This window comes from Chrysochloris asiatica, unplaced genomic scaffold (assembly GCF_000296735.1).
Source record: "Chrysochloris asiatica unplaced genomic scaffold, ChrAsi1.0 scaffold00034, whole genome shotgun sequence".
Lineage (NCBI taxonomy): Eukaryota > Metazoa > Chordata > Mammalia > Afrosoricida > Chrysochloridae > Chrysochloris > Chrysochloris asiatica.
In genome coordinates this window covers 13,288,174-13,310,731 of record NW_006408552.1, presented here as the reverse complement: position 1 = coordinate 13,310,731, position 22,558 = coordinate 13,288,174, and the positions used below count along the sequence as shown (strand labels likewise).

Genomic DNA, 22,558 nt, shown 5'->3' with positions numbered 1-22,558 from the left:
CCCTGTACAGGGTTGCTATGAGTCGGAACCGACTCCACGGCACATAACAACAACAACAGCAACCCCCTCCCCCCCCCAAAAAAAAATAAAATCAAATAAAGTGAAAAAAACTCAAGAAGCGAATGTTTGTTAAACTTGTGCCGTGTGCCCAGCACCAGTCCAGGTCTGGGGACACAATAGAGGACTAGACAGAGTCCTGCCCCTGTGCAGCTTATTTTCTAGAGGGCGACAGACAACATACAGGATAAACCGTAACCTAACATACAGGAACCAAAGGGTGATGTTAAAGAGTGGTGCGCCGTAATTTCACTTATGTTCTAAAGACTTCTTTTGTCTGCCCGGGGTGGAAGCAGGGAGGCCACTTAAAGGGCTACCAGCTTGGACCAGGGTGACAACAGTGGAGTCAGGAAAAGGTCGTCTGATTCTGAAATTAGTTTGAAAATAGATCCAGGACTCAGTGATGCATTGGATGTGGGGGTATAGAGACAGTGAGACCTCAAGAATGACTTCTGGCGAGTCAGAAATCAGAAGAGAAAATCCGATACGTACCAGACCAGAAGAACTGGGTGGTACCCAGCTACCATTATTGAATGTTTTGATTGAAGAGCCTATGGACAGATCCTGATCAGAAGGGGCTGGGAGTGGATATAGACCAGAACTCCACATTCTCAATGGAGTCCAGACTTTTTGAAGCCAGCTAGGCTGGACAGACCCTGAAAACTATCCTGAGGTAATATTTAAACTTTAAATCCTAAGCCAAAACTATCCCATGAAATCTTTACTTGGACAACAATAACAACAAACACTTTATCATAATTAGTAAAGTATGTGTGCTTTGAGTGTTGTGCTCTTTTAAGGAATTATATACATATGAACAAATGGACAACCACAACTGAAAGGTTGGATGGGCAGCTTAGGGGCAGTGAGTTTAAGATGATGGTGATGGGCGTCTGGAAAAGAAGAGTGAGAATGGTAGCATGACTGAAGACTAATCACAGGGGTGATTGCTCTTGTAGAGATGGTTGGAAATGGTGTGTACTTTCACCAAAAGAAAAAACAAATGAATGACTTCTTAGATGGAGAGCGTGGGAAATGGTGATGCCACTCAGTCACACAGGGATCGATGCCCAGTCAGTCATTGGACGGATGAGTCTGGAGCTCTGGATATGGAGGGCTTTGGACCAGAGACCTTTGTCTGAGAGAGGTTTGGTGAAGCCATGGGCTGGAGAAGACCCCCCTGAGAAGTGAGTGACCATCGCAACCCTCTCCCCCCCCCCATGGTACGTCACCCTGGGCAGTGTGGGAAGGAAGTCAGAAGAGGAGGGCAGTGGCCATCAGAGAAGACAAGGCTTGCGGGTCTGTTGCTCCAGAAACCAGGCGAGGAATGTGTTGGAAGAAGGAAGGAAGGGGGTCATCACTTTGTTGTGACTCTGGTTTGGCAGGAAGGCAGCTCTCCCTCATCCTGTGAGTTGCAGTCGAGGTGGAAGCTGTCCACAGGCAGGACTTGAAGAGAAAATCTGGATGTGGAGTCAGAGGAAGACCTTTTTGATTTTTCTGTGATTTTCCTGAGTAGTGTTTGAGCATCCGAGCAGAGAGAAGAGATGGAATCATGAGGAGACTGTAGTCAGAAAGGTACCAGGGTAGCCCTGAACAGCCCATAATTTAGCATAAGGTGATATACAGGGTGCAGATGGAGCTGGGTGAGTATTCTGAACATCCATAGATCAAAAAGACACAATCTGAAGAGAGCTTTTGGGAGAAACCCCTCTGGTTAGAAGAAGCTGTAGAGTGTATGTTTCATTTCATCAGGTGGGTGGTGGGGAGGTGTCCACCTAAGTCAACCGTTAACTCCTTCATTAGAGGCTTTGAAAAACGGTCAATTTTACCCCGAGGCATCCCCTTAGACTGCAGTATTTCTGTAATGAAGCTGCTTAGTGCTCTTTTTACACTGAATCAGCATTGATTCTCTGTTCTCTGAGTCCTCTTGACTCAGAATTGGAATTTCAGCACATCCCTCAGGAACTCCTTCCAGATTCCTTATTCTGATGCTGAGTTGTGGGGACAGCACTTTGCTGCCACCTTGTGTTGTGCATTTTTGTTGTGGGTCCTTTTCAGGAGTTTTTTAAAACTTAGAAATAAGATTTTTTATTTTTGTGTATATTGATGTTCTTGGTGAGTTGTTACTTTTGTTTTGTTTTTCAATAAATACTGGACCAAAGTCCTGTCCACATACTAAAGATATTTTAATCTGTATCAGCTTTTAATAGAATGAATCCATTTTTAATACAGGTTTAATGTAAAAAAATTTTTTTTTGTTTTGTTTGTAGCTGCAATAGTGGGCCTAACCAGCAAATATGGTGAGGCTGGTACATGGGGTTGCTATGATTTGGAACTGACTCTAGTACACCTAAAACACACTGATTTTTCTTTGTAGATAGATGTTCACGAACACTGAATTACTTCCTTCTGGTCTTAGAAAAGGGAGTGCTGATGGCACAGTGGTTAAAGTGCTAATTGGCAAACAGAAGGTCGGTGGCTTGAAAGCCACTAGCTACTTTGAGGGAGAAAGGTGAGACATGGACACCCTATGAGGCAGTTCTACTCTGTCCTGGGGGGCTGTGGGTAGCCAACATCAACTCAACAGCAGTGGGTTTGCTTTCTTGTTTGTTTTTTTGTTCTAGAAAGCTGTAAAGTCCCTGAAGACCTTTAGCCATAATTCTCAAAATTCTCAGCAGAGCTCTGAAGACTCGTCTAGAACATAGAACTAACCCAGAGTCCTCCAGTACATCACAGGTCTTATCCAGGAGAACTAGCCACTAGGTTCTGCAGTCTTCTTTGGTGTTAATTTTCAAATTAAAGATAGTTTTGCGTGGATTAGGAGCACTGGTGGTGCCGTGGGATAAATGTTGGACAGCTAACTGAAAAAATGGCAGTTCGAGCCTACCAGCTGCTCTGCGGGTGGAAGATGAGCTGCTAACTCCTGTAAAGTCTTGAGACTTTACAGGTGCTTCTCTCTCTTATAGATCTCTCTGAATCAGAAGCTACTAGATGGCAGTGGGGTTCCCCCCCCTGGATTCTACTGGCTCTGCCTTTCCCAATAGAGGGAGCCCTTTAATTTTGTACCCAAGCTAGAAACAATCTCAACTTAAACATTCTTCCTTAAAACTCTTTTCTCTCTATTACATTTTCCCTTCTAGTGCAGCCTGGGGAGTGGGGTGTTGCCGAGAGGAGATATTGTAAGAACAGTGAGTGGTAATGAATATACTTCAGATAATATTGAAAATAACTATAACATCACTTGTAACGAGACTCCACTATTTGCCAACATCAACTACTGGCCAGAGAGACAGCACAACGTAATCAGACTCGAAGTGAGAGTAATTTTTCCTTAGATAGATTTGCCATAAATCATAAAAAGAAAAAAGAGAAAGCAAACCCAAACCTGCTGCTGTAGAGTTGATTCCAACTCAAACTCTGTGGGGCAGAGCTGGGTTTTCCAGACTGTCGAGCTTTGTGGCAGCAAGCTGTCACATCTTTTTCCCACAGAGCAGTTGGCGGCGTCAAACAACCAACCTTTTGGTTTGCCACTGAGCACGTTAACCACTCTGTCCCCCTCCTGTAAAGAGGTTAGGCAGGTGAATCTGTTTTCATATTTGCTGTCTATATGGGCTATCTTATGAATTAGACAGGGAGTTTTTTGCTGGAATTGTTCTGAGTTAATTGTCATTGAAATGATCTTTATTCCTCTAACTCTCATGGCAGGGAGGGGAATATGTGTGAGAGAGGGTCTATTCTTCTTTTCATAAACTTTTAAAAGAGTATTTTTAGGTTTAAAGAAAAATTGCATAGAATGCACAGAGAGCTCCCATATAATCCCTCCCCACCACTCAGTTTCCTTTCTTATTGCCTTGTGTTCCCTCAGTACATTTGTTACAACTGATGACGCAGTATGTGGTTAGCCCATGGTTGACTTTTTGTGTTGTCCCCGTGCATGGGTGTGGACAAATGCATTATGTCATGTGCCCACCATTGCAGTATCTTACAGAATAGCTTCTCTGCCCTAAAAATGCCCAGAGTAATTCTTAGAAGTGAGCACAGTGAGGTTGCTATCATACATTGGACATGTTATCAGAAGGAACCAGTCGCTGGAGAATATCATCATGCTTGGAAAATAAGAGGTTTGGTGGAAAAAAAAAAAAGGAAAAACCCCCAATAAGATGAATTGACACAGTGGCTGTAACAGTGTGTTCAAACCTAGCAACAATTGTGTGAGGATGACGCAGGATAGGGCAGTGTTTCATTCTGTTTGTACATGGGGTCGCTGTGAGCTGGAAACAACAGCAATGACAAAAAGGCCCTATGTTTCACCTATTCAGTCCTGCCCCCCACCCCTTGAGCCCCCAGCGGATCTTTTTACTGTCTCTACTTTGACCTTTGTCGAGGTGTTGTATACTTGGAATCCTGCAGCGTGTAGCCCTTTTCAGACTGGCTCCTTTCACTTATCAACATGGATTTAATGTTCTGTGCCTTTTCATGGCTTGATAGCTTTTTTTTTTCATCTTATATGTTTTATTGTGAATTATGTGATAGTTTACATGGGAGAATATTAGTCTTACATTCTATCGTGTATCGTCTCATTGTCATGGTTACAATCTCCTCCTTGCAATCCTTTCCCTGTACCCCCAGGTCTTCAGCACACAGTCGCTCTCCCTCTCTGGATCTAAAGTCTCCAGCTGCTCCATTGCTCCACGTCATCATCTCTGGCTCCATTTCAGGCATCATTGTTTCTCTAGGTAGGGTCCCGCTCTCTGCTCTTCTCTCTTGATGATCCTAGGGACCTCCTCTCCTAGACTGAAAAGTTAATCACTCCCCTCCTTGCTATAAAACATCTACCTTTACATTTCCTACCCTCACAATCAGTCCTGATGACAATTATTCACTATGTATCACAAGAGACCCGTCTGCATTTCATTGCATCAGCCCCGCCTAGTCAGATTGAATACTACTCACTGGAGATTCTACCTTCCTCCAGGCCCTCTGGATCTAGGTTCCCTCTTGAAAGCTTGTAAGCCAGTCACTTCTTGCCTTTGTAGCCCTCTGCCCCCCATTTTGGGTAGCCAATGTCCAAGTTGCCCATCCCTGTCTACTCTGTGTGTGGAGGGGGTGGGAATGATTCTTGCTGTAAGGACTTGTTCCCTCCTTGGAGCTACTGCTTCCATAGGTGTAGGTCAAGTTCATCAAATTGTATGAGAATACTTTTTTTTTTTTTTCCTCTTCTTTTTACTTCTGGTTGAGCTCTGATCATCCTGTCACTGAAGCCAGGATAAGTGGGTGTTATCTGCAAGTGTGGGTGTTCTTATGCCCTCTCTTCTTATCAGCTGGACGCTTCACTCTCCACTCTAGTCCTCTGTGGCTATGTCACTGACTCTGGGCCCAAGAGTCCCCAGGTCTTGTCACACTGCTGGCCAACCAGGTCTTCACCCGGGTTCACAGAAGTCTATTGAACATTGTAGGGGTTAGCTCACTGCTTTATTGCTGTTTTTCCCACACTTTCCCTTATTGGTGTCGAGCGTGGTCACCAATCACAGCGTGTCTTCCCATTGAGTCTTAGTCTTGGAAGGGGGTTTGCACTGAGGGGACCCGACCACTTGCCTTGATGTTTCCTGGGCAAGCATGTTGTTTGTTCTTGTAGTAACAGTTGGTCTGCCTATGTTGTTTTATATTTTTCCTGTAGGCCTTTCTTTCAAGAAGTATCTTCTGTTCTTCTAGCCACTCCAGGTTGGTCTGCTTGTCCTTTCAAGTGGGAATTTTCCGTCTCTGGAGATCTGGATATGGTTCAGGCTTCCACTTATAGTCTTATGTATTTTGATAGCTTTTCTTAAATTGCAGAATCATATTCCATTGTATGGATACACTGGGCTTAGCTCATCTACTCACCTATTCTCATTTTTGGGTTGTTTCTATTTTTTTTCAGAGTGTGGTTTAATGCTGAGGGCATCAATACATCTAAGCCATTCTCAGAAACATAAAAAGTCTGAAATGATGTTTCCTGATGTGGGTTTCCCTCGATGTGCGTCCTCAGGGCTTTAGTTGATCCAGACATGTAGGTGCTGGGATGGAGGAGGTCTCGCCACCAGATACCACGGGCAGCCGCAGCGAAGGGCAGACTCGTCAATCGTCCTTCTTAAATTTGCCGCTGATGTAGGATACCCAGTCCAGGATCAGCCTCCAGTCGGTGGCCCATACCAGGCCCACAGCACCCACGGTGCCCCGCATGGCCACAGTGGGCATCCAGTTCTTGGCCAGCTCCCGGTAGCGCGGGCCCGGGAACCTAGTCAGCATCGCGGCACAGTCCCGTAGCCTCAGGGTCACCCTGGGCTGGCCCGACCCGAACGCAAATCGGGTTGTTTCTATTTTGTGTGTGTGTGACAATTATGGATAAAGCTGCTTATAGACATATGTAGGCAGGTTTTCATGTGGGCTTGTGTTGTCATCACCTTTGGGTAAGCACCTAGGAGGAGCACACTTGAGTAGCTTTGTAGGAAACTGCCCGTAGGAAACTGCCCGACTGTCTTTCTGATTGGCTACAGCATTCTGCATCCCCATCAGCAGTGACTTCCTGTTGCTCCACATCCTTACAACAGTTGGTAGTGTCAGTGTTCTCTGGATTTTAGCCTTTCCAAGACATGTCTAGAGTCCTGGTATGGCACTGTGGGCTAATGCGTCAGACTGCAAAGTCATTTCAACTGCAAGGTTGGTGGTTCAAGGTCACCAACTGCTCCTTGGAAACCCTATACAGGGTTGCTATGGGTCAGAATCGACTCAAAGGCACTTAACAACAAGTGTCTAGCTATATCTCCTTGTTGCTTTTATTTGTAGTTTTGTAATCACCTGTGATGTTAAACTTATCTTTTCATATGGTCATTTGGCTTCTGTTTTCTCTGGTGAGGTTTCTGTGCCTATCTTTGGTTCATCTTGTAATTGGGTTGTTTGCCTTCTTGTTGTGAATCTTAATAGTCCTTTATTTATTTTGGATACAAGTTCTTTGTCTGGAAAGTGTTGAATGGCAGTTGAGGAAATATAAAGAAAGGCATGTATTTTTTAAAGGGGAAAAATAAAAGGTGTTCATTTCTTCTGGAGTAGCTGTTGTTCCAGGAAAGAGTTCACCAAGCTTAGAAAGAACCTTGAAGAGCTCAGTGATGTTGGTTGGGTGGCACGGAGGGGCCGCCGGAATGTTGCTGCCTGCCCAGCAGAGCAGCATCTGTGCACTTTGGAAGCATCTGCATACTGAGGGGGTAGGCTTTCTGTAAGTTGTCTTCTGCTCCTTAGTAAGATAAATTGCATACTCATTCAACTCACTCGTGACAAATTTGTAAATGAAAAAGTAGATGCTTGGCGCTGCCGTGTCTTAGACGTGTGGCAGTTTCCTCGCCCTCGGCCTTCATCCCTTGGCTGTCAGACCGCTCCAGTTGTGAGAATTCTTTGAAGTAACAAATGTGAAACACCCACCACGTCATTTGTCACAGTGCTGGAGATCTGGCCCTGGTGGTGCAAATGGCTGAGAGTTTGGCTGCTTGCTCCAAGTTTGTGGCTTCCAGTGACTCCGTGAGAGCCAGACTTGGCAGTCTGCTCTTGTAAAGACGGGAGACCTTGCCCCATGGGGTTGCTGTGAGTTGGAATCAGCTCTACAGCAGTGGGTTTGATACATAGTGTTGTGGTTAAGTGCCATGGAGTTCCTGGTGGGTTTGAGCCACTGGCCTTGTGGTTAGCAGTCCAGTGCTTATCTTACAGTGTGTCATACCAGGACTCCTTGGATGTGTCTAAATGCAAGTTACTCCTATTCCTGCTTATACTGCCACCCTTCAAATAGGCTTGCTAACTTTGTAACTCTTTCCAGAATGTTCTTTCCTACAGGGGTCAAAGACCTGAGCGTTGTCACCAGTACCGAGTGTTCTTTTCCCTCCTATTTTCCCTCATTTCATCCTGCTTGTCTCTCACCCTGTTGTCCCACCTATGCTCATCAATACTTTGGGGGTGCTGCACGGGGCCTCTGCGATGTAACGGTTACCGACCGTGTCTCCTGCAGCCCTTCAAGGCAGGGCTGATGGCACTGCTACTCTGATACTCCACAGCTCTCACTCTAAGTTGCCTAGAGATTTCTACACCGCTACACAAGTTCTGGTGTGGCACTATAGGGTAAGCACTGGACTGCTAACCTTACAGCCAGCAGTTCAAACCTACCAACTGTTCCTCGGAAAGACTAAACTGGGTCTGTGAATCAGAACTAGCTTGATGGCACTTAACACCACCACCGACACAAGAAAGCTGTATGGGGCAGTTCTAGTCTGTAACACACGGGGTCGCCATGAGCCTGGCTGACTTACAATATGCAGCATTACAATGTGATCTTTTTCTTTTCTGTTTCCTTTGACCTGTGTTTCTGTAATAAAGATAAACTCATGTGTGGTCTTGTTAGAATGGCCCTGAGAAGGTAGTATTCTACAGCTGTGAGACCTTTAGCTGGGATCGTTCCTTGTGACTGGAAACTTAGTGTTCCAATGTAAGTAATTTCTAATAATGATTAGTGTTGACAGCCATAGGTTTGATTGCTCCATTTGCCTGTACAGTCTGCATTTGAAACTAAAATGCATTCCTTTTTGCAGGGCGATCTGAAAGCGTACCTGCGCAACGAGCAAGAGCACGTGCGAGGGGACTCGCAGACCATGCTGCTGCAGAGGATGGCATGTGAGATCGCAGCAGGGCTGGCTGCCATGCACAAGCTGCACTTCCTGCACAGGTCAGCAGAGGGTGGGTGGAGTCTCAGTGTACAAAGCATAGCTGTCCTGGACCTCTCAACCAGAAGGGAGTCCAGTGTCAATACAGTGCTCCCTGGCCCAAGGTAGAAGTCAATTCCAGAATTTCAAACCTTGTGTGTTCCTCAGAGCTCCGCCTATCTCCTGACAGCTCTCTTGGTGCTCAAAAAAATTCATTTTGTTATTGAGAAACTAGACCTAACAAAGCATTATCCCAACAGCTTTCACATGTAGGATTCAGCAACATCGCTGACATTCTTCAGGATGCTCTTACGTCCTTTTAATGCCTGCTTTAGGCCTCTGGAGGCACCCTGGTTAAAATGCTTGGCTGCTAACCAAAAGGTTGGCGGTTCAAACCTACCAGCCACTCCAGTGAAGGAAGTGTCTGTTTCTGTAAAGATTTACAGTCTTGGTAACCCTTTGGGACAGTTCTGCTTTGTCCTGCAGGGTCACTTGGAGTCAGGCAGACCTGACGGCAGTGAGTATTTTGGGGGATTTTAGGGTTCTGGTCCTGACTGTTGGGCTTCACAGTGTACATACGTCCATTGCCAGTCTAGGATCCTGAGAGTGGGAGCGGGTGTCTGATTGGCATTACACCATTTTTTCCCGTAAGGTCCTTGCGTTGGTTTCTGGCTAATCTAAGGGTTGGCTTCAGCCAGGGGTCCCCCCTCAAAGCAGACAATGTTGAGGGGTCTGAGCTGAAGAGATCTGCACGTGCGGAGGTGGTGAGGTGACAGGTCAGCAATGACTGCCCAGGTTTCAGGGCCCACTTGAACGGCCACACGTGGTTGGGAGCCCCATGTGTGTTTGTATCCTCAGTGGTGATGTTCTTCCTTACAACATTCTGCTGGAGCTGGTGACTTGTTGTCTGAGAAGGAAGTTTCTGCTTATTCTCCAGCCTGTAAGTGCAGCTGTATGTTGAAAGTGTCGTCGTGCTTTGGTTCTCTGTACTGGACAGGCCCAGCTGTGTGTGTTGACTGAAGGGATGTCTCTGGAGTAGGATCTGTTAGTATAAAGTCAGAGAATATAGCATGGCTCTCTTTTATATAAACACGAGAAGACAGCTGGCTCTGTGCGCATGTGTGAGAGAGTGGACGGGCATAGAAGAATACTGGCAGACTCTCGGCTTACTTCAGGGTGAGGGAAGACATATTTTCTTATATATCTGTATCTTGTTTGACTTTCAGTAAATCATTTTGGTAACGTGCTATTTTTTAAATGTGGGTTTCTTAAGGGCCAGGACAGAATTCTCTGTATAAAACTATAATGATCGATTTATTTTACTTAATTTTAAAGTTTTTATTGTAAATTGAGTGATAATTTACATGAGATAATATCGGTTTTACACTCATCCTGTGGTATTTCGTTTCATTGCAGTGATTACAATCCCCTCCGTGCATTCAACAGAATTTGCTTCTATTCCCTCTGGGTTTTTTTTTTTTGGGGGGCGGGGGGGGTTGTGGGAGGTGATGTACACAGAAGTACTCAGGAATATATAATCATTTAAACAACCAAAGGGCACATTCTGCAAGCCTGCCTCCTGGCCACCAGCACACAACCTGTCTCTTTCCATGAGTCTAGAGACCTCAGCTGCTCCCTCTCTCCATGTCCTCATCTCTGCCTCCATCTCTAGTGTTGCTGCTTCTCTGGATAGAGTCCCACATTCTGCTTATGCTCTTCTTCCTTGATGGTCCTAGGGTCCTCTGTTCCTGGACTGTAAGATTAACTGGTGGTGGTGGTGGTAGTGTGCCATGGAGTTGGTTCCAACTCATAGCGAATCCTGTACAGGGTTTTCAAGGCTGTAAATCTTTACTGGAGCAGAAAGTCTCATTTTTCTCCCATGGAATGGCTAGTGGTTTCCAGCTGATGACTTTGAGGTCAGCAGCCTGACTTGTAACCACTACGCTATCAGAGCTCCTTTAAGATTAATAACTCCTCCCTTTATGGTACAAAATTCTATCTCTTACAGTTTTGACAATCACAATTTCTCATGATAACAATTACTATTGAATCATAAGAATCTTATCCCCCATCTCCTTTCATCAGACTCATCAGACAAGATGAAAACTATTTAGTGGGGATTCTGCCTTTCCCTGCATACTCTGAATCTAAACTCCCTCTTGAAAACTTGTAAGCCAGTCACTTCATGCCTTTATGTTGTGTTATGTGCCATGGAGTTGGTTCTGACTCATAGTGACCCTGTACAGGGTTTCTGAGGCTGTATATCTTTATGGGAGCAGAAAGCATCATTTTTCTCCCGCGGAACAGCTGGTAATTTTGAACTGCCGATCTTGAGGTTCGCAGCCCGATTTGTAACCACTACTCTTCCAGAGCTCCATCATGCCTTTATAGTCCCTCCCATTTTAGGTAGCCAATGTCTAAGTTGCCCGTCCCTATCAACCCTGTATACAGAGGGGATAGGATTGATAACTTGATGTGAAGACTCCTTCCCTCTCAGTTGGTATTTTGAGCTACTGCATCCATAATTATAGGTCCAGTTCATTAAATTGTAGCAATTTATAATTGTTTCCTTTATCGGATTTTTTTTATCTTCCTCTAGTTGAGTTCAGATTATTTTATTGAGAGTTTTGGCATCTATGTTCATGAGGAATATTGGTCTATAATTTTCTTTCTTAGTGATATCCTTCCCTGGTTTTGGTGTGTGGGTTATGCTTGCTTCATAAAATGTATTAGGAAGATTTCCGTCCTCTATTTTCTGGAATAATTTGGATAGAATTGGTGACAGCTTTTCCCTGAATGTTTGATAGAACTCACCAGTGCAGCCTAGATTAATTTATTTTAGAACGGAGAGAGCTTGCATTTTGGTTTTGAATCTTTATTGTTAAATTTTTGTAAAATACAGACGACTGCTGCCTGATATCTACCTGGTTTCAGAATAAGTTAAAGAAAATGCCCCAAACAATGTGGTGTTTGTTTGTCTTAGTAACATTTGTCTGTGTTTTCCATAAAGGTTTGTGGTTTAGCCTCCCCTTCAGTGGTCTCTACCCAGATTGTTGAGTGACGTTAGTTACAACATGGTAATGGTCTCATTCCTTCCCTTCCAGTTCCATTACATTTGTCTAGCTTCCCTGCTCCCTTACTTACAGTCTCAACTCGTTTTCAAAGTAAAGGTTGACTATTTGGTGTGTACAGGTGACTATTAAAAGGAACACAATTCTGACTAGTTATTTTCACTATTTCTTGAGCCATTTTTTTATTTAGCTACAAGTGACCACCTCAGGGGTTAGTTTTGGTTCAAGGTTTGAAGAATACCTCAGGACAGTAGACTCGAGTCCCTCTCAGTATGTGTGTTTTTGTTTTGTGTGGGTGTTCTGTTTTTTTGCAGGGCAATTTGAGGTTCTATTCCATATTTTTCTCCCATTCTTTCAGGGCCCGTCTATTGTTGGTAGTGGTACTTGAGCACCATCTAGTTCTTCTGGGCTCAGGGCTGGATGGTTCATGGAGAAAATCATTTTGCTTTAAAAAATAACCATATTTTGATTTCCACTTGAGGTACAATTTCTTTTCTTGTGTGGAATATTCTGTTTAGCACTTTTAAAAATTAAAAGTTAGAATATTTATTGGCTGGCTAACCATAGGACTCTGTTGGTTAAAAATAGGACAGCAGATGTCGACTTTGTGTGGAAATTGAATCCATTAAATCAGTCCCAATTAAATTAAATTAAATTGTATTTTTATTGCTATTTGAGGAGGAGACCTATCCCCACATCCCAAGTGAGTTATGTTTTTGTGAGATAGTTCATAGGACAATCGGGAAGGCCATGTGACTAGCAGGGGCTGACAATGTGTGGTCATTCCTTGCCATACTGGGCTGTGCTGGTCAAGAACGTGGGACACCCTGCCCCTCAAATGCAGGTCCTCCCTCACACGCTCAGTGAAGAGGGTCCCTGTGCCCCAGAGCCTGTGTAGCCCTAGCCATGAGGCAGCTCTTAGAGTGAGGGCTGTGCTTGGAAGTTGTTAAAATGCTGTCGAGTTGGTTGCTACTTGTGTTGACCCTGTATAGGGTTTCTGAGACATGTGTTTCAATCCTTGAGGGAGCAGAAAGCCTCATCTTTCTCCCATGGAGCGGCTGGTAGGCTGAAACTGTGTACCTTGTGGGTCACAGTTTAAGAACCTCTTTAAAGTCAGCCTGGGAGCCCCTGAGTGATGCAAATGGTTAGGCACTCGACTGCTAGCCAGAAGGTCGGTGGTTAGGACCCACCCAGAGGCACCTCAGAAGTCGAGCCTGGTCATCTGCTTCAGAGAGGTCGCAGACTTGACAACAGTCTGGGTCAATTTTACTCTGCACACACGGGGGCGCCACTAACAAAGTGAACCGGCTTCCTTGTAACTTGCTGTTATCCCTCGATGGTGGGCATTGCAGGTCCCAGGGGCTCATCAGTACACACTTAGGGCTGGGGGTCATTTACGTGGTTGTTTTCCTGAAATTGTAGAAAACTGGATGGCTAATGATCTTGGGCTGCTGCTTTAGCTTAAATGGCCCTTTTAGTCAGTGAGTTATTAGGTGTTTTCTTTAATTTCTCTGTGTGTAATCTTTAGATGATATCTTCTAAGATTCCTTCTAATTGTTTTAAATATGGGTCTATAAAGAAAAAAAATGTTCATATGCGATGATTTTGCTTTAATTCATTTGATTGTATATGTCAAACCAAAGTCCCTGTCACATGGTGGTAGTGGTGGTGGTTATGTGCCATGCAATTGGTTCCAAATCATAGTGACCCTGTATAGGGTTTCCAAGGCTGTAAATCTTTATGGGAGCAGAAAGCCTCATCGGTCTTCTGAGGAGCAGTTGATAGATTCGAACTGCTCACCTTGTGGTTAGCAACTTAACTCATAATCCACTATGCTACCAGAGCTCCTTGTCAAATAGTGATATTAAATGAAAAATACATCAGTAAAGTACGATTCTAATATCATCTTGATTTTCTGATTAAAACGTAAAGATTTGAGGGTTTGGAAGCAGGTTTGAATGCGAAGCCCGTGGGAGAGCGCATGGCTGCTCTCCTATCCTAGCCCTGTCCGGTGCTTCACTAGTAAAGCTGGGATGAGAGTACCCAGTTCTTACAACCCAAGTGAGGGTTAAGTGAGATGTTCAAGCTCCTAGTATTGTGTGTAGTGTGGTAGCAAGCGGGAGGAAGGAGGGGCAGGAAAAACAAGAGATGGTGATAAAGCAGATGAGACGGGACTCTGTGTCACATTTAGGGTTTTTAATTGTCCCACTGTTTTGGTTTTGTTCTGATACTAAAGTAAAGATCATGTGAAATTCATTGATTCAGCAAGTTTTCATTGACCTTGTGTGCAGTGATGAGTGCTAAGATGAGGAAGATGTTGCTGTTGTTAGTGGCCCATGAGTTGGCTCTAATTCCTGGAAAACAGAAGGAAAGGCTACTGTGAGGGAGGCTGAGATTTAGAGAACCTTTGTCCCTGTTACGTGGGTGAGCATTTTCAGGGCATTCTGTGTAGAGTTATTTCACCTTTTGGACAGTTCTGTGAGCCCATGACACAAGCGCCATTCTTAACCCCATTGACAAAGGAGGACACTGATGCTCCGAGTGGTGAGTTGAGGTCCTTTTGTGTCTGACTGATTTCGTTTACACCATGTTTTTAAGCAGCTCAGTGTTACCTTTTATTCAGAATCACTTTGGCAGTATGGATTCGGAGAGGTTAGAATGAGAAGACACTACTTAGTAACACGAAAACCAAATAGGAATTTGCTCAGGATGGCTCCCATGAGTGTTTTTTATTTACTGCTTCCAGATGGAAAATTTGTTGAAGGCAGGGATTGGGTCTTCTTTTGTATCTCCCGTGATGTCTTTCACATTAAGAATGAGGAGAGGTGACGGGAAAGGAGCCAATTTAAAAGTCGTTTAAAATCAGAAAGAAGTGGAACATTCTAACAGATCAGGCAGGTAGAAGCAACTAGAAATGTCATTAAAGTACTTTCTGTTAAAAGTGGCACTAGGTCCAGACAGTTCCCAGTTGACTTCCATCTAAATCTTTAAAGAACAGACAACTCCCATGTATTATTTACTCCAGTATAAGCCATTCCCGAACAGTTTAAAAAAAAAAAAAAAAAGAAGAAATTTCTGAATTTTAAGAAGACCAGTATAACTGCGATAACAGCAGATGGTATGTGAAAAAGGAAAATTATACACTAATTAATAAATAGAAATGTGAACATTAGCAAATTACACTCAGCAATGTGTGATGAAGGCAAATCAGATTCATTCTGGGAATAGGAGGGTAGGTTATAGCAAGTGGTTGGTGCTGTTAGTGCCGTTGAGTCGATTCCAACTCATAGCGACCCTTTGTGGGGTTTGAACTGCCTACCTTGTGGTTTGCAATCCAGTAGTGATCCTACAGTGCCACACCAGAAGTCCTATGGCAGGTGGTTGTTGGTCATGATGTGCCATGGAGTCAGTTCCGACTTGTAGTGACCCTTATGTTTACGTAATTCATTACATGAATAAGACATAAAAGGAAAAAAACCACACCAAATCTGTGATAGGAAGGAAAGAAAACAATGTCAATATGATCAAGACTATTTACCAAAACCCAGCAAATACCATTCCAAATGGCGAAATAATAGTCTTTTCAATTAGTGTCAGAAACCAGAGATTCAACTGTTTCCATGATTTTTGAACATTTCTTTGGAGTCACTAGTGAATACGCACACAAACAAGAGAAGAATCCCTTTAAGCCTAACAGTTTAAAATTCACTGAATGCTTTCTTATGCATATACTTCATCTCTCCACCAAGCCTAAGAGCTGTTGTTAAGTGCCGTCGAGTCAATTCCAACCCATAGCGACCCTGTATAGGGTTTCCAAGGAGCAGCTGGTGAGCTCTAGTCGATTCTGACCCATAGCAACCCTGTATAGGATTTCCAAGGAGCCAGCTGGTGAGCTTGAACCGCCAACCTTGCAGTTCAAACGGCTTTGCAGTTTGACGCATTAGCCCACAGCGCCACACCAGGACTCCAAGAGTTGTGGATGTGATCATTTTCTCTATGCTTCAGTGAGGAAACAAAGGTAGAGAGAAGCATCTTAAGAGGGCTTGGGGTCACGTAGCTGCAAATGGCAGAACACAAGTGCATGGCTGCCGCTCTGCATTTGTGCCGAGTTCTGTGCTGGCACACACTGACTTGGCAGCTCTCTTGGTCCTGGTTATAGACATTGTCAGGGTTGGGCCAGGAGTCCTCTTCTTAAGGCCTTGAGGGGATGTCATCTGCATGGCCAGTTGGCTGAACAGTCAGAACATCTGTGCCGTCCAGCACTGCACGCTTGGGCTTCTTTTCAGCTTGTGGCCTGGCCACACAGATACCTCTACACCCTTGTGCATTGCAGCTGTCGGAGCTGCTGCCTCCTCCCCTTCTGCAAAAGTTGTTCACAGCCTCCCGTTTGGATCATTGTCCCCACTGCCGGAGGAGGCAGCTGGGCTCTGTCTGGATGAGGATATGGAGTTCCCTTGGGTGCTTCCTTCTCTCCAGGATCTAGAACTCTGGGTTGTGTCATCTGGCTCCCGGAGACTGCTGCCTTTATAGCCTTTGTCCAGTTTTACAGGATTTTACAGATGGGCCAGAACCCATAGAGGCTTGACTGTCCACCTGGGGCCAGCTCTTGCCCAGCTCTGATGAAACCTGCACTGAAGCTTCCTCCCCATACTTTGCCATCAGCCCTTCCGGTCGTGACCACATTCTAGCCCAATGCCTTTTCCTCCAGGTCTGAGCAGAGTTTCATGCCAACAAGTGTTCTTTGTATATCCAAAGCCCAGAGATGCCTCGTGTGCAATGGGTACTTGGTGCATGTTTGTTGGATAAGAGTAAATGTGGTGTTCTCCTCGGGGGAACTGACCTTATTAGCAGGGGTGAGAGCTGTCAGAACACTCAGTTGCCTCTTTGTACCTTATCGGAACCCTGTTGATCTAATCTTATACTGCACTTCTTTGAACACCATCCCATTTTTGCGGGATAAGTGGCGGCGTCTCTTCTGAACCCCAGTAGTGTTTTTTTTTAAAAAAAACCTTGGTGGCTGCCAAAGGCAGCATGGTGTGATGAGCAGAGAGACTGAAATTGAAGTTGATAATTCAGTTATCATTCTCCTGACCAGTGTATGCTCTGTTACTTGATCCTTCCAAGGTCTGCTTCTTCTATAAAATGGGATAATCTTTACCCCAAAGCACTGTTGTAAAGATTAACTCAGATGGTGTTTGCCGTACTCTTGGAAGAATATTCAGTAGATGCTGTTTTGCTTCCTATTGGTGGCTTTTTATCAGGAACTTGGGTTTACTCAGTGCAGCCCAGGGAAGTGATTTAAATTGTTGTTGTGAGCTCCTGTTGAGTCCATGACGACCCCACCTGTGCAGAACAGGAAAGACTAAGGACTAGGCTCCCACTTAGACGGGTCAGGTCACTCTGAAATGGTCTTAGCCACTTGGGTCTGTTTTCCTTCCGAAGACAAGAAGGGCGATTGCCCATTCTGGAGTGAGTTTGGAACAATGAGGGGTGGCTCTTTGAGAATCTAGAGCCTCCGACTTCCCCCTATGCCCATCAGCACCACCCACCGGCCCTGAGCCCCACTCTGCCGCCGACAACTGTGTGGACAGTGGGTGCTGCCAGCGAGTGGTGGCCGCCCAGCAGCCTCGTCACTAGACCTGTTTTGCAGCTTGAGAGGAAAATAGACTGGGCATGTGTTTGCATTTCCTGACCCAAACGGGCCATTGACGTCAAGAGCCGCCCCTGTTGTTAAGAAGTTACGCCTTTGTGTCATGCTGATGTGTATGTAGCTCTTCGTGTGTTGGGTATTAGAGAATATTTATTTTTACCAGTGTGGAGTTGAATGAGAATCTGCATAGCACTTATGTGTGTCTCACACATTCCACATTGATTTTCATATTCTTCTTCTAAACCCTGTCAGTCGGCCATGACAGGAACGTTCCTTGTTATGATTGTGTGTGTGAGACAGAGATGAAACTGAGGCTCCGATTCTTCAAGTGACCTGTCCAGAGTCACACAGTTATGTACGAAGTGGGGCTAAGACTCTGTCACTGACTTTCTGTCTGGGTCCAGTCCTATTTCCCATTGACGTGGTGACTGGATTGCATGGGGTGGAGGTGTGGAGCAGGCCTGTAAGGCATTCCCCAGTTGGTGCCATTGTTTTCTGCCTCCTCCCTGAGAATATCAGTGTAGTTTATACTGAGGGTCAAAGGCCACGTGCACATAGTTTCCCATCTTTGTATCTAACCTTCACGGTTGATGTCTCAGAAGACCTGCACTGAACTTCAGTGAAGAGAGCACCGAGCAGAGGATGGAGGGAGACGCAGGCTTAGCTGGGCCCATGTGGAAGGTGCTAGGTGCTCTGAGGCGGCCCTGGGGCTCAGGAGTGGCTCAGTCTGGCCTTACAGAGGTTGACAGAGACCCTATTAATGCTTGTGAATGGTGCTCACTACTGTTGACAGAACCCACCACACTGCCTCAGTCACAGCGCCTGACTTGAAGCATTGTCAGTTTTCTGCCCTTGGTGGCAGACTACTTCTTCCCTCCTTCCCGAAGGGACCACTTCTGGTAGTTGGTCACAGTGGAGTTGGGGTGCCCCAGGATTTCACCAAGACACCTGCACCGGCCTGAAGACACCATGAGTAGCATCCTCATAAACGCAGGGAGCAGGGACGAGCCGTGTGCAGGACTAAGTTTGCTGCCACTCTCCATCATCCCTTGTCACAGAGTTGCTGATTGATGGTGGTGGTGGCTGTGTGCCGTGGAGTCGGTTCCGACTCATAGCGACCCTGTATAGGGTTTCCAAAGCTGTTGCTGATAGCTAATGCCTAAAAAGGACTCCTGAACCAGGAGCTCGCCAGCTTTGTGACCCTCACAGCATCACTTCAGTTTCTTTTTGCCTCTGTTTTCTTATCTGTGAATGGGGTTGATGGTGTGTCCTGCTCCTAGAGAGGTTGTATTTAAATATTCATAACATTTAGGATGTTGAGACTTGGAAAAACCTACCACTTAAACTCTTCTGCCTTAATCTTCTTGTCTATAAAATAGAGGTCCCTCATTATAAAGCATTTTGTCAGTGCTAGCTAGTATTACCATTCTTTTCATTACTTCAGACCACAAATATGTTGGATGTTACAGATACAATTATCAGTTTAAGGTTTTGGACTTCGGTTATGTGAAGAGGAGCTCTGGTAGGATGGTGGAATACGAATCAGGCTGCTAACCTCAAGGTCAGCAGTTCGAAATTACCAGCCGTTCCAAGGGAAAAAGATGGGGCTTTCTGCTCCTGTAAAGATTTACAGCCTCGGAAACCCTATGCAAGGTCGCTGTGAGTCAGAACCAACTCCACGGCATACCATCACGAACACCATGTGAAGACAAATATTTTAAATTTGAGGCTAGGGAAATGTAATTTTTGGTCTCTTATATGGGTTAAGATGATAAATCGTTAGCACTTTGCTATTTTAATTCAGTGGCTCTTTTTTATTGATGGTTGAAGAGATGCTAAAGACTAAACCACAAATCCAAAAAATTTAATCTGGTGCCTATATTATAGTAAGTTCCTTTAGAAAAAGTAGCATTTATTTTGGGATTACATATTTTTGAAAATTAGTTTCCTCTAGTCAGTTTTGAAGGAGCTCTGGTAGCATAGCAGTTACCAATCAGGCTGCGAACCGGAGGGTCAGCAGTTCGAAACTACCAGCCGTCCCACGGGAGAAAGATGAGGCTTTCTGCTCCCGTAAAGATTTACAGCCTCGGAAACCTTGTACAGGGTCGCTATGAGTCGGAACCCACTCCACGGCACATAATCACCACCACCAGTCAGTTTTGAGGAGTCCTGGTGTGGTGCTGTGGGTTAATGCGCCAGACTGCAAAGCCATTTGAACTGCTTTGGCAGTTCAAGCTCACCAGCTGCTCCTCAGAAACCCTATACAGGGTCACTATGGGTCAGAACCAACTCAGTGGCATTTAACAACAACAATAGTCAGTTTTGAAATTATGCTCCCCCCCCCTTGTAGAAAGGTGGGATTTAGAAGATGTGAGAGTAATGTGGAAAAGATCTAGATCATAATATTTATCTGTTTTAGAAAAGCGGTTGCTGTGAAGTACTGTCGCGTCTGTTCTGACCCATAGCGACTCTGGAGGGTTCTGGAGGGAGCGGCTGGTTAGCCTGAACCACCAACCTTTCCGTTCAAACCACCTTTGCAGTCTAGCGCATTAACCCCCAGCACCACACCAGGACTCTGTCTTAGAAAAGGGATGGAGGAACTATAAACATTTTTAGTGATGTAGATTAGTTTTGGGTGCTTAAAGTTGTAACTATTCATGTTATTATAAACAGACTTACTACTAGACTCGTGGAGTTCTGGTATGGCGCTGTAGGATAAACACTGGACTGCTGACCACAAGGTCATGGGCTCAAAACCACCTGCCACTCCCTGGAAACCCTATCTAGGGTTGCTGTGAGTCAACTGAATCAACAGCACTTAACAATTAGAGTCTTAAAGTAAGGCACGTTGCTACAGACAGACTCTCGCACGTGGCATTATTTCCGAAAACAAGAGTATGGTTGTTGTTGTGAAGTGCTGTCAAGTCGGTTCCGTCCCATAGCGACCTTGTATAGGGCTTTCGAGGAGCAGCTGGTGAGCTTGAACTGCCTCAAACGGCTTTGCAATCTGGTGCATTAACCTGCGGCGCCACACTACACGGTACTTTTCCCATGAGAAAGTCTTTTAAAACCTTCATTATAAAGCAAGGGATGGAGTATACTGACCACTAGACAAAGCCTCTATCTGTGCCCGTGTTGTGGAATGTCTTCTGCCTGTTGATTTCCCTTGTTCTTAATGCTCACTCTCCTCCTCCTGCTTTCAGTGACTTAGCGCTGCGGAATTGTTTCCTTACCTCTGACTTAAATGTCAAAGTGGGAGACTACGGCATCGGATTCAGCAGATACAAGGTAAGCCAAGGGTATGAAGTTTGACCTCCTCTGTCTGACTCAGCCTTGTGGTCCTAGTGTTGTCATGTGGAAACACCACTGCATGTTGGGAAGAGAAGGGCAGGACTCTGGGTTGTGGTGCCTTCTGTTCCCGGCGCTCGAATGGCAGCGCTGTTTTCTAGTGTGCCCTTTGTCATTCCATTGGCTGTGTGCCTGGGGTTTTGCAGCAGCTTCTCAAATGATTTGTCTCAAAAGCTATGTCTGCACAGTGTGACCAGTGGACTCTGGCAGAGCATGTGGGCAGTCCCTTGTTACTTACTACCTGTATATACATAAGGATCACTCCAGTATGTATTTAGTAAAATTTCAGCTCAAATTCAGTAAGCTTGAGGTTTAGGCTTTCAAACTCTGTCATGAATATATCTCCCCTTACCCCAACAACAACAACAAATGAAGAAATCCATGAGATGTTGGTGTGTGTGTGCATAGGTTCATGCATGCATCTGTAAGATCCAGTGGAAAGAAAGCTATTGTCCTGGGCCCACCTAGTCAGGAGGTCTTGGGTAAGCCAACCGGCCTCCAATTTCATGACAATATCTGCCCTGTCTTATAGGATCGTCCTATAGACTAAATCGGAATGAGGGGGCTCTGTTTTCAAAGTGCTTTATAGCTAAAACATACGATGCAAGTAGAGCAGGTTCTTTGTCTGCATCACAGCCCTCGTGTCATGTGATTTGCTGTGTACCAAGCACGATGAAGTCCTTGCCTGTATGACCTCATCATCGTTATCACAAAGATGGGCAGGCTTTGTACGAGTAGCATCCTCATTTTTCAGATGAGGAAGAAGGCTGGGTGGACATATTGGTTACGTGCCAGCAGTCACATAGCTGGTAAAAGGCAGAGCGAGGACTCCCAGCCCAGGTCTGTCTGAGTCTGGCCCCTGAGCTCTCATTCACAAAACGTACCACCACTACACTGTACAGGGTATTACCTCCAGTGCTTCTGCCCAGAACCACAGCGTGCCTTCACTTTCTAGGAAGGTGACTTAGCGCATTCGTGGCCCAGACCCTGCACTGTGGCACCCAGGCGGCTTCAGAGAGACTCCTCACCCACCTTCTGCTCAGAAAGTCTCTCATCGTGCCCACTTGTGTATGTTGGTTTGTTCCTGCTGTGTTTGGGGTGGGTGGGTGTGTATTCTAGAGTCCTGGTGTGGTGCTGTGGGAGAATGCTCTGGACTGCAAAGTTGGTTTGAACCACAAGGTCGGCAGTTCAAGTTCTCCAGCCGTTCCTTGGAAACCCTGTACATGGTCGCTGTGAGTCGGAACCGACTACACGACACTTAACAACAACATGCATATTTTGAAAATAGTCAGAAATTACATGATTCTGCTCAAAATTCTGGGTGCTTTTTAATACGACAGGAGGACTATATTGAAACCGATGACAAGAAAGTGTTCCCTCTGCGGTGGACTGCGCCGGAATTAGTCACCAGCTTTCAAGACCGATTACTAACTGCAGATCAAACTAAGTACAGTAATATCTGGTACGTATGTACATGTTTACCATTTCGCTAGATTTTTGTTTAGCCTAGTCCTAACTTCTTTCTCCTGGATTACTTTCTTAATGGAAAGCAGCCACATAAGACGTAGGGACAGAAGACTGCCTGATCGGTGTGACAGAGACAGTTTCCTGGCATTGTGGTGGAAGTCACTTTTACAATACTGTCTCTCTTACCCATTGTAACAAGTTCCCTTAAAGCAGGATCCCAGTCCTTTTTTTTTTTTTAAAGCTTTTAG

The 22,558-nt window shown here is 45.1% G+C and overlaps 2 protein-coding genes across 2 annotated transcripts in view; one reads left to right on the top strand and one right to left on the bottom strand.

The window, feature by feature from the left end:
• The window catches only part of LMTK2 (lemur tyrosine kinase 2), a 105,013-nt gene that overhangs the window by 63,765 nt on the left and 18,690 nt on the right, over positions 1 to 22,558 (top strand). The window contains exons 7-9 of the mRNA XM_006859754.1: positions 8,664 to 8,797; positions 20,699 to 20,783; positions 22,184 to 22,305. Coding sequence (XP_006859816.1) covers positions 8,664 to 8,797; positions 20,699 to 20,783; positions 22,184 to 22,305 — 341 coding nt within the window. The remainder of the gene's footprint in view (positions 1 to 8,663; positions 8,798 to 20,698; positions 20,784 to 22,183; positions 22,306 to 22,558) is intronic.
• LOC102840291 (cytochrome b-c1 complex subunit 10-like) lies at positions 6,172 to 6,342 on the bottom strand. Its single transcript, XM_006859753.1, has one exon. The coding sequence runs from the start codon at positions 6,340 to 6,342 to the stop codon at positions 6,172 to 6,174; it is 171 nt and encodes a 56-aa protein (XP_006859815.1).

Coding starts and splice junctions, on each gene's coding strand:
- LOC102840291 (XM_006859753.1), bottom strand. CDS start 6,342: ATGCTGACTAGGTTCCCGGGCCCGCGCTACCGGGAGCTGGCCAAGAAC.